Source organism: Spea bombifrons, chromosome 8, assembly GCF_027358695.1.
Source record: "Spea bombifrons isolate aSpeBom1 chromosome 8, aSpeBom1.2.pri, whole genome shotgun sequence".
In the NCBI taxonomy this organism is placed as follows: domain Eukaryota; kingdom Metazoa; phylum Chordata; class Amphibia; order Anura; family Pelobatidae; genus Spea; species Spea bombifrons.
The window spans coordinates 3,208,360-3,224,755 of record NC_071094.1 but is presented as its reverse complement, the minus strand read 5'-3'; the positions used below and the strand labels follow the sequence as shown (position 1 = coordinate 3,224,755).

At 41.5% G+C, this 16,396-nt stretch overlaps 1 protein-coding gene across 2 annotated transcripts in view; it reads left to right on the top strand.

The window, feature by feature from the left end:
- LOC128503435 (collagen alpha-1(V) chain-like) overlaps positions 1–16,396 on the top strand; it is a 79,519-nt gene that overhangs the window by 22,804 nt on the left and 40,319 nt on the right. For both annotated transcript variants that reach the window (XM_053473518.1, XM_053473517.1), the window contains exons 5-11: positions 10,905–11,036; positions 11,123–11,263; positions 11,692–11,943; positions 12,450–12,644; positions 12,868–12,927; positions 14,494–14,535; positions 14,974–15,036. In XM_053473518.1, the coding sequence (XP_053329493.1) occupies positions 10,905–11,036; positions 11,123–11,263; positions 11,692–11,943; positions 12,450–12,644; positions 12,868–12,927; positions 14,494–14,535; positions 14,974–15,036 (885 nt within the window). The remainder of the gene's footprint in view (positions 1–10,904; positions 11,037–11,122; positions 11,264–11,691; positions 11,944–12,449; positions 12,645–12,867; positions 12,928–14,493; positions 14,536–14,973; positions 15,037–16,396) is intronic.

The following is a 16,396-nucleotide window of genomic DNA, read 5'->3' as shown; positions in this document are numbered from 1 at the left end:
AAAGCCTTTTCCGTTTTCAATCTGTATTTTGTGCAACCTTTGAATTGAAAAGAACTAAACGCGTATCCGGTCCATGCTTGAAAAGGAAAGATATTCACTCATATTTATCTCTGCTGATTCACGTGGAGATCGGATATCGAACCAAAGGCTTATTCTGTTTTAACAACCCTTTTTAAACTAATACACAGAATATTCTGGACGTAGAATTGTACATTTTTGATGTTCTGCCTTAACTGTATTCTTGCGTTTCTGGATTTTGCGAGGCATGGGCGCATTTGTCCTATACATCTGCTTTCCATCCCCAGCTATAACACCATCTGATGCTCTTCATTCCCGTTGTATAAACATACAGATTACAGAATTGTACATTTTTGATGTTCTGACTTAACCGTATTCTTGTGTTTCTGGATTTTCCGAGGCATGGGCGCATTTGTCCTATACATCTGCTTTCCATCCCCAGCTATAAGACCATCTGATGCTCTTCATTCCCGTTGTATAAATATACAGATTATAAATGATATTATAAATCTCTTAATGGACATTAAAAGCTTTATCCAAGATTACGTACACCCTGGAATTCTAGATTCTCCAATAATTCTCAGTCCAGATCAGCGGCAGTGTCTCCCGGCGGAAGCCCCCGCTGTATACGACCTTTTTAGAAGTTGTAGAATTGATCGTGTTGAGCGAGTTATTCACCCCGGAGCTTTTGCCAGACTTGATCTCACCTTTTTTTATTTTTTTATTTTGTTAAAGTAAGTTTTGGAAAGCCAGGTAACAGAATAAATGTATGACTGGGCACGGAACGTCGGAAAAAGAGAATATTCCTGCCAGCGGCTCTGAGCGCTCGGCGGGGTGACAGGCTTGCTGGTTTTCATCAAAATGTTTGAAACAGCCAGGTTTCTTGTTGATGTTAGAAATGACATCCTTGTTATTGGAGAAGCTTTCGGGATCGTGCTGCCTGTTAAATTACCGTCAGGTTGCAGTCGCTTTTAACCCATTCAAACCCAAAATAGCTTGTAGAGCGTTGTTTCTTTACTGCATGATCATTACAATTTTCTTAAATGAATTGGACAAGCGTATAGGGGGTGTGTGGGGGGGCATAGAATGGATGAATAGATACATAGAACCTGCCGGCAGATCGGCCCCCATTCGGCCCCCGTCTAGTCGCCCGTTTCTCCTTCTGTAAAGACTCAAACCTTAATCAGTCGTTGGTCTCGTCTTAGATTCAGGAGCCGTATGTCTATCCCATGCATGTTTAAAAGCCCCTCACTGTATTACCCTCTACCACTTCTGCTGGGAGGCTGTTCCACTTATCTATAACCCTCAGCATCAGTCAGAGCTCTGTTAGTTTGACTCTGTCTCCGGCTGTGATCGGTTATTCGGGAGACTGAAGCGCACCTTCTGGGACTAACAAGTTCTGTTTTGCGCTGTTATTTTAAGAGGATAAAACAAACCCCCCTTGCTTATTCAGCCCCGGTACGGTGACAGCCCGGGCAGAGGTCCAGCGCCTGGAGGAAAAGCCCGGGGCGGAATAGACAGTCAGCTCTGAGCGCAGATGGGATTCTGACTCACAGATTCAGACTTGATTATGAATGTATATGAATGTATATGAATGTATATGTTCCCGTTAACAATCATCTCCTGGGAGGCAGGAATAGCTGTTTAATGTAGGTTCCTGAGACAGCTGTATTTTCTTTTTGCCCTGATGCCCCTCTCTCCTCCCCTGATGCCCTTCTTTCCTCCCCTGATGCCCCTCTTTCCTCCCCTGATGCCCCTCTTTTCTAGGAGGTCAGAATGTTTGCTGGGTATGAGGGGATCGCAGGGTTCTACAGCCCTAAAAGCCCCGATAATGTGTATAGAAACAGCAGGAAACGGCTTTATAACTTAAACGGGGTAAATAAACCCCATTATTCTTCTAAATGCCCCACTCAGTTTCACCAACAGCTACCAACAGTCCACAATCACATAAAAAGTCACGGTAAAGCCCCACCCCCTGGTCACGCCTCTAACCACGCCCTTATTCCAATAAATATCTTAATTTTAAAACTCTGCAAAATACAGAATTATCTGTGCACAGAAACGATTCCAGAAATATGCCGCGGTCCCTTTAAAACTGCACGGCGTCGCTGACCTTTTTTTATGTCAAACCATATAATACGCTGATTGTTTGCCTGCTTTGCATTTTGGGGGCCCCAAGAAATGTTCTTGGCGCTCGTCTTCTGAACTTTACAGCTCGGAGTACGCGTCGTACGTTTCTTTCCATTTCATGGCATCCGACCAGCAGATGGTTTGGATTAAGTCGCTGCGTTTTACGTACACATCTTGTATCTCCGACATAACCCTGGATTCACTGTAAGAACACGTCGTTCGCTAATCGCCTGCTTGGATTCTAAATCAGAACCCTGTTGGCAGCCAATGGGAGGCAAGCGGTTCAGAGATTCGCTACCCGCTGTTTATTATTATCATCGACACAAAAATAAATCAAAACGTGATGCTGTGTGTTCTAAAAGTACCAGGACTCAGTATTATATTATACTAAAATGCACTAAAAAACTCCTTAAAAAAAATATTGCACGATTTTTTATTTTTTTTTAAATTCTACCCTGGCCAACTTTGACCGTTTTGGCTAATTGGTAAAATAAAAATTTACAAATATATATATATATATATATAGTTATATAATATATTTTATATATTTTATTTATATATTTAATGTAATTTTTTTCTTCTTCTTGAAAACCTTAAATAATGGGTTAACTGCTATATATTCATACAGAAACCCATTTTTCCTGTAGTTTTTTTTTTAAATCTAGAGAGGGTCCTCTGAGCCCTAATCGGATCTTGGCTCACTGCCACTGCGGGGGCTAGAAAGAAAGGCAAAGAAGACCAGACTCGGAAAATTAATGTCTGCGTGGGAAGTGGACCAAGCCGGAGTAAAAAAAAAAAAAAAAAAAAAAATAATAAACTTTATGCATAGAATTTTTTTATTTTTTTTTTACATCAAAATAAACCAGTTAATCACACATTAAAACCAATTAGTCCGGCGGACCTTTAAGGATCTTGTATCTACCGTTGAGATCTGGAGTCTGGCAATCATCCTGGTGGGTTTTCTAAAAAATCCTCCCCTCCTCCTCCAAGATGACTCATTGCATAAAAATGTCTGAACAAGTGCAAATATTTTAATTTGATTTGTTTTGGCCGATGGGAACTTGTATCCAGGGCAGTAGAATCCCGAGCCGTCTTCATGTTGGTAAAGCGTCTCATTAATAACTAATATGTTAACTTTGCGAGCGGCTTAGTTATCCTGTTGGAATGTTCCGAATGGAATTTTGCGATAGGCCCATCACGGTTTGTTTGGAGAGGTTTGGTTTTCTGCCAAGAAGAATTCTTAGAAATTTAGAACAGCCCCTCCCGAAACGCTGAATTTCTGAATTATATATATTTATTATATTTATAATATAATTAATATTATATTTTTTTTGGTTATATTGTCCAGAGTGAGCCATGTTGTCCACGTCATTGTATTTTTTTTTTTTACTTTTAAATTTCTTATTTTAAGTTAACCTAACTTTTTTTAATGAGGATTTGTGGGTGGAATATGGATAATTCCGTATCTATCTCAGAGATGGTAGAGTATGTTTTGCCAGTGAGTGAGTTAGGGAGATCAAATGACTTTCCTGGTCAACCCACAACGTGAGCACAAGTGTCCTTGCACTGAGATATTGTGTTGAATGGAAGGGCCATAAAGGGTATGTTCAGTTGAGATCTGGAGGAGCATCAAGGAATATGGATAATTCCGTATCCATCTCAGAGATGGTAGAGTTGTCACACCTTTGAGTGGCTCTCCATAATCTCAGAACAAGATGTGACACGAGCCTTCAGGACCCACAAAGGTCCTTCAGATGAAGAACAAGTCCAAACCATGACCTACCGTTTCTCGCTACCCTATTGACCATCATTCAAGGGGATCGTTTGGTTCCATGGAAGGACAAAGAAGAATTGGACTTGTTAGGAGGTCCTTCAGGTTGGAACCCTGTTTTGTGTCAAATGCAGCAACCCAGAAATATTTGTGGTGATTCCCAACGTTCGTCCCACATCAGCTGCCTAAATAAGGACATCTCTGTTAACGCCGCTGCCAAGACAAGTCACAGACTAAAATAACACGCAATCCTTTTAAACAGGAGAAAACCATTAATTAACCAGTTACAAGTTGTAACTGCGCAGAAAATATTTATTACTATAAGACGAATACCGAGCTGAAGAGCTCCATAATAAAATAAACATTGTCACATATTTGTGTTCTTTTGAAATCGGAACGATGCCAAGATGCATCGCAGCGTCTTGTATGTTCCTGTTAGATCTTGTCCACGTGGAGGCAGACCTGTCACGTTTCCATTGGCGTGTTGCTTCTAATTAAGGATGGGCTCGCTTTCAGGTTTTTTGTTTTTTTTTTACTTTTGATATTGCGGGTAATAAATAATAGTGTTGGGGAGATGATGATTTGTGGAGGTGGGGGGGGGGGACTTGCAGCTGAGAATTCCGAGGGGCTCTGTAAGATCCACAATGTGGCACATAAAAACATGTGTGCGTTTATCAAGTGTTAGGAGCACAAGAGGCAGATGGGGGAAGAAAAAAAAGTCAAAAACGTTGGAATTACAGAATGAAAAACTAATGCTGAAACATGGAGGAGTTTAAAGCAAGCATCTGTGGCACAATAAATATGGACATAAGAGAATAAAGTTGAGGTTATAATAAACCCTTCTTCATTTAAAAAAAGTTTTAGTGTGGGAAGATGTTATATTTTCCGTGCTTGAGGCAGATAAATCGATAATTCATAAGTCCTAAGGCCCTGTGCCTCCCAGCCAATAGGAAAGGGCTACAATGTAGGTTGAACTGATGGACTCAAGGCTGAACTTAATGGACAAAGGCTGAACTTGATGGACCAAAGCTGAACTTGATGGACCAAGGTTGAACTTGATGGACCAAGAATGAACTTGATGGCTCAAGACTGGACTTGATGGACCAAGGTTGAAGTTGATGGACCAATACTGAGCTTCATGTACCAAGGCTGAACTTGATGGACCAAGGCTGAACTTGATGGACCAAGGTTGAACCTGATGGACTTTTGTCCTTTTTTTTTCAACCTGAACTATTGTAACTTGTTCCAAACAAGCATGGTATGTTTTGCCAGTGAGTCAGTTAGGGAGATCAAATGACTTTCCTGGTCAACCCACAACGTGAGCACAAGTGTCCTTGCACTGAGATATAGTGTTGAATGGAAGGGCCATAAAGGGTATGTTTAGTTGAGATCTGGAGGAGCATCAAGGACTCTCCAACCCACTGGATCACCAGGGAGCACTTTACACAAGTGGGTGCCTTGGGGGTATGGAACAGGGTCCTAAAAGGAACTTTAAGTTTAATCACCGAGCAAACTTTGTTTGAAAGCCTGTTGCATTCGGTTTTTTTTCATGAATTTTATTGGCTTGTTGGAAATTTCCTGCCGAAGGAAGGCCTTTTCATCATTGCTCGCCAGGACTGGCATACCCCATGCATAAAACCAAAATCCCTGGTACATTTAATTAAAATATTTTATAGAACAGCCTGGAAAAAATGTTTGGGGACAGAGAATTATGTCATAAAAATCTACATCATGAATGACTCAATGCGGAAACATTACAAAGTGTCACTGCCGCTGTAAATGACTCACCATCAAGGTCCCCTCGGCACTGAAGAGTTCTCTCTCTCTCTCTTTTTTTCAATTTTTTTCATTTTTCGTTGTTTTTTCCATTAGAGAGATAGCGATAGACACACATAAAGCATCTGTGATGCGGTCACATATTCCAACTCGCCAATTCAGGACCTAGCAGGTCAGACGAGACAATGGTCCCCATTCATGGCGTCCTGCTAACCACTGAAAGGCCTTTAGTTAAAGGGAGATGTGACAGTCGCCCGGAGAATGCAGCCCCCTCTTCTTCCAGTGTCTCGGATGGAGGTGCAGATATATCGCTGCCATTGTATGATGTTAACGGTCTCGGCGGTCATAAATTTGGCCGAGAAAAAAATTACACACAAGGCCGGAGCGATATTGTAATAAACTCCAATGTGTCGGACAGAATTGATACATTGTTTCATAGGTTCCACTGCTGCTATTGTCACTGTATAAAGTTGGGGTTATATTTTTTCAGTTGTTCTACTATTCCATTAAAAAAAAATCTATATCCATTATCAACATTATAGACTAGACTTCTGGGTAATGACGAGATAACGACCACTCTACCTTTTGGAAGGTAAGTGGAACAGCCTCCCAGCAGAGGTGGTAGAGGGTAATACAGTGAGGGGATTTAAACATGCATGGGATAGACATGCGGCTCCTGAATCTAAGACGAGACCAACGACTGATTAAGGTTTGCATCTTTACAGCAGTTTAAAGGGGCAGACTAGGCGGGGGCCGAATGGGGCCGATCTGCCTGCAGATTCTAGGACCTCCTAAGCACTAGAGATAAGCATGAGCAGACAGCGCCACCAAAGACGAGATGGTTGGGATTGGTATTGCACCCAAACATTGTATGGTGAAAGGGATTTTATTTTTTATAAGTTGGCTATAATTTGACTAAAAGAAATATTTTTTTGCGAAAAATATACATTTCCGAACTTCTATTATCATTTTAAAAAGGCATGTTGCCCCATCGTATTTAAATGTAAATATTTTTTCTTATAAGTGTGAAGAACAAGGCAGGGTTACATAATTACTCGATGATATCTTGTTGAACCTTCCAACGGAATGAAACCGTCTAGAAAAATTATTCCTATGATAAAAAAAAAAAATCATATTATTATGGCCTAAGAATCGCAGTTAAATTCTTAAGTCAAAGAAATCAAGAGACAAAATTACATGTAATTAATGTATAAAGGGAAAAAAAATGCAGGAGGCCCGCAATTTACTTCTTTGTTGCACAAAACCCAAAGCTGTTGCCAGACAATAGAAATGTGTGCAAGAAAAAACAAGCCTTTCCTATTTTATAGAACTCAATATCTTCTAGAAAAGCATATAGAAGGCGTTCCGAAGGAAAGAGTACATAAAAGAATAATAAGAAGCTTTATATTAACATCCTTATTGGCCTAAATATATTCTAAACCCAACTTTTAAATAAAATTCTCCCCTTAGAGATCCTTTCAAGCTGCAATAACGTGTAAAATCTTTAAATAAAACTCAGGAGCAGGTTGTGCGTCACGCGAGAAAATTCCTGGTGTCCGTGGGGCCCCCCCCGGCTAGTAATATCGTCCATGTCTGTCGAGACATTTGAAGGCCCACCAATTGTGTTGTCTGTGTTTATTGGTCTTTATTATAGCTTTCTGAGAGCGAAGAACCCAACGGTTAAGAATTTACGGCCAACAGCTGTTACAAAGGGCATAACCGAGGTCCATCACCATGCTGTCATAGACACTGGTGTGTCCACCACCAGGTGGTCATGAATGGGACCTGTATCTACGGCTAAAAGGTCACATTCCAGAGAGCTAAATGGTTCAGAGCTAAAGCCCGTTGGCTTTTGGTACATCTGCCTGTCTTTGGTGTAAATTCTCATCCGGTGAAACTTTTGATTATTGGGTTATTAAGAAACTAAGGGCAGTTTTCAACTTCGTTCACCGTGTAGCTCTAGACTTGAAGGATCAATAGACTTATAAAGTGCCAGTAGATCCATCCATTAGCAGACTCTGGAGACCACAAAGATTCAGCTGCCTTTGGGTTTATGTTTTTTGATTCTTTCTTGCCTCTTGTTAGCTTTCATTCAAAGTTCACAGGTTGGCATTCTTCATGAGAATAATCTGCTCCGATCTTTCCGTAACATTCTCTTTGGAATCCCATCAATCCACCACGGCATGTTTCCAAATTCAGCCCCTGGACAGACTGAAATAGGAGCCAGCTAGGTTTTCACGCTTGCCAGACACCTGGTCTGATATTTACGTACAAAACGTAACATAGAACCACAAAAAAAAACCCTTTGTCGCTGGCCAGGTTTCCTCGTCTAACCGACACTTGGGAAATCCATCAAGTTGACTTAATGGAAACCCAACCATGTCTACAGACTTCTGTCTGTTCTCGGCATAGAAAACATAACATTAACCAGGAAAAAAATAACTATCAATTCCTCCAAGATCAGCACAAAGTGAGGAGATATGTGGAAAATACTAATACTGTCGTAACGGGAGCGAAATTTAATCTACCATCCCTCTCCTTCAGAAACACTCTGTGGTCACCTCTTTAACATTCTTCCTACATCTGTTTCCAATTTCGTTTTTGTGGACAAACATGATGTTAGTCCTAAATCCTTTCTCCCCCCCCCCCCGTTCTCTTTCCTTATTTTTATTTCCCGTGAAAATCCTGAATTCGCAAAACCGGGTTGTGGGAAGAAGCCAAAGTCATTTGTCCTTCTTCATCGGGTCAAAACAGACAATGGCTTTTGAGTCTGGTAATATTTTCATGGTTGGGTATGAATGGGTCATAGGGCCAAACAGTCCCTTACCAAATATCTCCAAAGCAAATAAAATAAAAGAATTATTGGGTTTTTTTTTCTATATGGAGCCGTATCATTGATCTCATAAGGCTATCCCTTCACTCCAGGGGATCTTTTAACCCCTTAATGACAATGCCGTACATATACGGGCTCAAAATGCATTGTTTTCAATGGGTTTAGGGACCGCCCATTGTCCTTAAGGGGTTAAAACAAGATTATGGGTTTAACTGTAATGGCGGACCATGTCGCAATGGAACGACACATTTATGGCTTGAAGTTTGGACATTGGAGACATTTTTGTGTAAAATTCTCCTTTTCCAAAATATGTATTTCTTGCTTCGTTTCATGTTGGGAAGTGAAACATTTTCAGTCTTTGTATTCAGACACTGATTCATCCGCGGGCATCTTGCCTAATTGAAGTTTCATTCTTGCCTGAGTTTGTTTAATCAACAGTTCCAAGACTTTGGGAGGGTAGAGCAACTCAACCGCCCACCCCCTTCTCCTTAACTCGTTAGTACTTCTATCTTCTGCTTTGCCTTTCATCCCGTCTTGGAATTAAGGAGCTCGCTACGATACCCCGTTCGGTTTATTGCGGGTTTCTGTTACAGTCTACAAATAAACGCTGCTGTGAGATGGTTGTGGCTCTCGGCCAAAAATTCCCTGCTCGAAACGAGTCCTTCTCTTTCAATTTAGGGATCTCCGGTGCCCGTTTTAAACAGGGGATATTAAAAGATTGCTGATATTATTGGCGTCGTTCGGGACAAATTTATCGATGCGTTCAGCCTGAGCCTCTTGTTATTCTGGCTCTTTCCATGAGAATTGGGACAGAATTGTTGGGTAATATTAGTTTATTGAGTCGCTCAACCCTGAAAAGTATTTTGACCTGAAAAGAATATTTCCCCTGGCCGGCCAGTGGACCTCCATTCCTTCGCAGGCATTCTGTTTACGGAATGTTAAGATTCTGGTTTGGAATAATGATTAATGTTTCATTCAGTAGCCTTCACAATTATTTTCATTCCTAACTCGTGGTCATTAAGGTCATGGTTCTTATGAAGTGTCTGCAGAGATAACGTATCAGGCAATGACCCTAGGGCAGGGGTTCTCAAACTGCGGCCCTCCAGCTGCTGCAGGACTACATCTCCCATAATGCTCCTTCAGCTAAGGGGCTGGCTGAGGAGTATGGGAGATGTAGTCCTGCAGCAGCTGGAGGGCCGCAGTTTGAGAACCCCTGCCCTAGGGCATTATCCTGGTGGGGTAACTCCAGTGACCACATTGCCCCAAGTCTAGGTTTGATAGGTTTATCAATATTTAAAATTTGAATTATAAAATAATCATAATATATATATTTAATTAAAATAATGCCGACCGGGCATTTATTTTTTTTTAACTTAAAATTTAAGATATAACCCAAATGAGATCTGGCATTCAGATAGTTTCATTAGGTTTTACCCACCAACGCATAAAGCAGGCGTCCGTATCGCTCGGCTTCCATCCATACCTCGTCTTCTTGTGTCTGAACCGTTTTTTAAATGTTGCTGACTTTGTAATTGATGAATATGTCATAAACACTGAATAAATTCGCATGTGCCGAATCCTTTTATTAGCTTGTTCTTTATAGCTCGGAAGTGCGAGAATATATCTACCCTGTCAGAAGATCTAGGCAGCTAATGTGATGATTAGTGCTTCTAAAACCAGCTACATCATCAGCACATGATGGGGTAGAGGGAAAAGGGTAATAAATATTATTAATGCTCTGAAGACTTTATATATGTCCAGGCTCGCTGTAGATTCTGCTTCGAATCATTTCAATTAAAGTTCCGACCGTGAGGGCAGTGTAAAATTATTTGCGATTGCAGCAACAAAGCTGAGCAAACAGCACAAAATTGCCTACGTGACAAAAATGCCTATAATCAATTTACACTTTTTCTTAAATACTAAAATCTCCTCTATGCAAGAGGAGTTACACAAGTAAAAGCGTACACACACTGACGTAACGGAAACTGAACTGTTTCCATGAGACTGAGGGAAGCAGTTATTCTGTGCACACTTCACTTCCTGTTGTTTGCTACTATATAAGAAAAGGCCACAGGAAGTGCTCAAAATAGTATGTGCATCAGAAATTGCTTCCCCCAGTTTTTTTTATATATAATCTCCAAAATATGGGGCAAATAGGTTTATGTGCAGCCGAAGTGTGGGAGTCAGCAGGCCCAGGCTTTTAATAATTTTTTTTTTGCCATATCTTGTTTTTTATGTTTCGTGCGTTGACGATATTGCTAATTTTATCCGTTCCTTGTTCCTGCGTATACTTATGTTTGTAGTTTTTGCTTATTGTAAGAATAACCCTCTAGCACAGCCAACCGTATTCAAATTATTATTATTTTTTCATTTTAGGGAGATATCCAGCAGTTCCTCATCGTATCAGACGCACGAGCGGCCTTTGACTATTGTGAACACTATAGCCCTGACTGTGACACCGCTATCCCAGATGCCCCTCAGTCTCAGGACCCCAACTCAGATGACTATGTGAGTATATAACAAACAGTATCAGAGACTCGGTCTTGCGTTGATGCGTTTTACGGGTCATGTGACCGCTGGTGCTTGTTTTGCAGTATCAAGAAGCAGTAGAAGGCGAAGGAGAGGGTTATTACTATGAATATCCATACTATGAAGACCAAGACGAAAAGGCCGTCACCAGCAAACCCGCCAGTGAAAATGCAGAAGTTTTAAGGCCGGAGCCAGAAATTGAAGAGGTACATAAGTTGTGCTCCTTCCTGATTCTGGGTCATCAGCTTCATTCTATAATTGCCCCAAATACAGTAGAATTCCATGTTTTTTTCTACTATTCAACCAATGCTATAGATTTGTGTTCACGAGTAGCGTGTGCAACAATGTTTCTACTTTGGTGTATGTGGTCGATGTCTTGCTGGTTGACCATAGAGCAAGGGTCAAGTCTAACAGACAATAGGTGGGTCAAGTCCTTCCACACTGCGTGTGTCTTTGATATAAACTTCTTGGAGGGCAAATAAATTGTATAGTGATAGTAAAAATTCCCATAAATATAGAATAATGTTACCGTAACACTGTAGGTGAGCATGGCGACCCAAGAAACCATTTTGGATGAAACAATGACCTGTTCTTCCTTTCAGTTTTTTGATGGTTATCTGTGTTTGTTGAACAGGAGACACCCGCACCCACCGAAGCGCCCGCCGTTATTGTTACGGATGCCCCGGAAGTTGTGATCAACATTGAAAGTCAGACGGTGAACCCACCCGTCGATGAGTACAACTATGAAACTATCCAAGAGGAGTATTACACCCCAAGTTATGAAGACGTTAACTATCCAGAGGTAGAAGAGACAGACGGTACAGGCACCAGGGAGGAAGTCAGACCGGCCCCCGAAAGTACTGTCGCCACCGTCAGCGCATCCAATGTAATTAATTTCTTCTTCTTTTACGACCATGGAGAACTTACATGGTCCGTGTGCAAAGGTCTACTTGGACAATAGCTTTTGGTGTTCACAAGTATCATCTCCCCATGTGAACTACGTGTTATGGAGGGTCAGCTCTCAGCCCTTCTTGTAGGACAGAAGATCCATCATAACATGTAGTGAGGTCAACGAGTCTTCACTCACCTGCAAGTTCAGTTTAGAGAATAAAGATCTTTCTCACTTTTGTTCTTTTAAGTGTTCTCTACCATTGATGTTGATGCTAGGTTGTAGTCCCCCCGCTGTCCTATCGGATCGATGGAATAACCGTTGGCACGCCATTGGTCAAAGCTTGAGTTACCTTTTTCTCGTGCTCTATCACCGTAGCAACTTTTGAATTTTTGTGCTGATTCTTCTACTTTTTTTAGAACTTTGCCCCCAAAATGCCACTTTATACATAATCTCCTAAAATGTTTGTGCTGTATGAAAAATCTTCCATACATTTCTTCAAGGGCACATCGGTAAGCAGCTCGGGGGGAGCCCACAAGGAAGGTGACGCCAATGGCGACTTCACAGAAGAGACTATTGAGACCTATGACATAGATTCCGATAAACTCGATTACTACGGCGTGGACGATGACTTCATCACAACGGGCAATGGCGGTTCCTTGGATGGCCTGCCAGCTGTACAGAACCCAGACATTGAAGTATGTAGACCGTTCCGCCTTTGTTGTTCCGCTCATTGTTCTTTTATTAGAAACAGCTAAAAAAAATATATATATTATTTTTAACTATTTGAAGATGAACGTTATGGGCAACGTCTAACTTGGTTGGTTAACCAAACCTGTATAATTAAAAAATATGTTAAAAAACCTGTTTTTTCCCATTTATTCAGCATTGATTTTTAAAGAATCTGAATATTTCTTACAGATACATGGTGGCGCTCGGGGAGAGAAGGGACAGAAGGGAGAGCCGGCTATTATCGAACCAGTAAGTTCTCGCCATGTATTTCACTTATACTTTTTGTTTTACGGATCATTATATATATATGATTTGTTTTCATGTATAATAACTGTCATAAAAAAAATAGAAGCAAAGTATATCGTACCAAAATATTGTGTCCGGTATCCGAAGGCTCATGCCGAGAAGGTCCCATCTGCTTGTGTAAGCAGCAGGTTTTGCTGGCAATTATCGGGTTAATTGCGTGTGACAGATTAGCAGTCCCCATTGTTGGGGGAGAATGTAAACATTTGGCTGTCGCCTTCATGTCAAAGACCCTTCCCAGATGTCTAAAAGTCCAAACAGAGCCCAAACAGCAGAATAAATATTGGCAGAAACCCCAGATGTTTTCCCCGTGAACTCTCTAACGAGACCCTTCGGTCGGGATATCGGAATTAGCGTCCTGTTTAATCATGCGCAATTGACTACAAAAACTGGAAAAAATGCACAATTATTTTTTAATTCTTATTTTCCTTTACGCGTCTCCGTTTTGCAATCTGGGACTAATTTAAAATTCACTTATTTTTTTTTTGTTTTCTCCTTTTAATGAAATGATTACGTTATTTAGCGTCACGTTTTTCCTCCCCGTACAAAGCTTTGTGCTTTTGGCGTTTGGCAATCAACAGGTTAAGTCACGTTGGCAATTATAGGACAAATGCCTCCCGACCCCCCCCCCCCCAGAGGCTGTTGATACAGTGTATCTGTACACAGTGAAAGATTCCGGATGCCTGGGATTTCTAGAGGATTTGAGTATTTTCCCAGTGAAACCTCTAGGACTCTTCCCATGGAACAGCTGATGGCCAGGAGGTGTTGAGGACAAACAAGACGGGTGGGAAACATCATTGAGTGTTAAACATCGAGCATGTTTGTCATGCCACCCACATAGAGAACGGAACCCAAACGAAATTATCCCTCCGAGTTATTATTTCCTAGATTCTGTTCCACCGCAAGACCATCGAAGCTTTGGAGAAACATCAGCCCCCCCCCATATAACTCAAGATTTGCATTAATTGTCCTATAGTTACTTTAACAGGCACCATAAAAGCCTCCAAAGGCAACAATATACCCCCCATATCCAAATATATCAGCCGCTGACATTATGTATCCATTCACTTTAAGAAGATGTCCATCACAGTTGACCAAAGAACGTCCAGAACGTTTTTAAAAGCCCTTCTTGTAGGCATAGCACAATATTTCTTCTTCCCCCCCCCCACTTTCTTCTTCTTGGAAAAGATCGCCATTAAAGCAGGACAGTTCAGAGTTCATTTAAAGGATGGAGTGATGCGAAGGATTTGATTTTGGAGAAGTGTCTCTGGGCACAGAGTACAGATAATTGGGTTATTACAGCACTCTGAGGATGAGAAGCTGTCCCGCGGCTGTCGGAGAACGCTAATGGCGGATCATTGAAACACATTGAGATTGTTGGTGTAGCTGACGGCATTGAAGCTTGTAGCTAGAAAGCGCCTCCACGTGAAGATCCTCATCGTGTCGTTTTATTTTCGGAATTGTTGCATTTGACTGTAATGTTTGCCCGCTGACCGATGTCTCTTTCTCCAGGGAATGCTGATTGAAGGCCCCCCAGGCCCAGAAGGTCCAGCTGTAAGTCTCGTATATAAATCAGTTTACTCATTTTTTTGACCAATGAGAAAAAGGGTTAAAGGGGGGCAGGAACCCCCCAAACTTAAGGACCACTGCCCCTTTATCTGGTATGCTTGCTTGGCCCATTCGGCCCCCATCTAGTATGCCTGTTTTTCCTGGTGTAAAGGCTTAAACCTTAAACAGTCGTTGAGTCTCGTCCCCTCTACCGCTTCTGCTGGGAGGCTGTTCCACTTATCTACCACCCTCTCAGTAAAGTAAAAGTTCCTTCCATTCCATCTAAGCCTTTTAGATTATGGCCTCTTGTTCATTCTCCATTGAAATAAACGTCCCTCCCTTTATGTATTTAAATGTTTCTAATCCCATCCCCTCTTTCTAAACTTTTGAATGCAGTTCTGCTTCTCATAAACTACACGTTAATCATCCTTCTCTTCACTGCAGGGATATACCGGCCCACCAGGAACCACAGGACCTCCTGGTCCAGCTGGAGACCCCGGAGAAAGGGTAAGAAAGTCCCATCACTCTGACTCCAGCAGCCTGCTATCTATAGGTTCCCCGTTCAGCTTGCGTAAGTTATGTGCTTTCATGGAACTGTTTCAACAATGAGTTGATGCCATCATTTTTCTGGTCCACATAACACTGGGGGGGGCAGTCAACAACGAGGGCTGGGGTAATTGACCCATCTGCCCCAATCTTCTAAGGATTATAGCAGGCCTTATCCATATGGTCCTGGAGCTGTGTAGTAGGACATACTCCGCTGTGTACCTTACTTGAGTTAAAAAGCCCATAAACAACATGATCCCTTTGTGGTTCTTAACCCTTCTTGAAACCATATAACCCAACATATATTTCTATTTCCTCTCTATGTGAAAGTATAACGAGAGTTTAAAAACAGAGAGTTTAAAAAGGTCTGATAGACCCTGAACCTTGTGTGAGGGAACTGTGCATATCCAACTTTGTGTATGACGGTATGGATTGGATGCTCTAGAGACGTAGTATGGATTTAGGGGGGTTTAATTGAAGCGCATTTAGTGCGTTTCCCCTTAAAATATACCTTTAGTATGTATTAGCCAGGTTGGTGGGGATGTGACCTCATTAGCTTCATTTGCCATTGTCCTAATTGGCCGGGCAATTTGCACGTATAGTCTGAATGTAGAGTTCTCGTGGAATGCGTGGAAAGAGACACATTGTTTCTCCTGTTGGTCTACGTGCAAAGTGAAAAGAATGACATCATTCACTACGGCTTGAACATATGGCTTTTATTAGGACTATGGATTGTGTTTAAGGCGTATCCATAGCTCCAATCCCAGACAGAGTGAGCCAAGTATGGAGACTTCGGACATGGGGGGGAAGGGAGGGTTATGGTAGAAAGAGAAATGGGTTTAACCTCCTCCTTGCTGCTGGAACCGCTAAGAGTCGTAGTATTCTGCTTATTAAACAATTCTCCCAGCTGAACGTTGTCTGGCATACCCTTTAATTTATAAAATGATAGTTGCAGATCTGTTTTATTAGAATGTATAAGACAAATATGTTCTCTGCATAAAATAAGCAGGCTATGCCAAGTCCAGTAACCCATGGGAACAACTTGGCTGCTTCCAGTTGACCACCAGATGTGACCTCTCTATAGTAAGAAGACGAGGTATTTCCGCACTGCATTGCGACATCTAGTGGTCAGAATAAGAATTACTCCTCCGTCGAAATGGAACCTGTGATATTTAAACTCAGATGCCAAAAAACATAATCATTAAAAGTCGCAAGTATGGGCAACAAACTACGAGCCTTGGTTTTCTGAAATGGACACTTTTTGTAGCACCCGCTTTTGAAGCACCCATTCCATAGACATTCCATAGACCACAATTCTGTT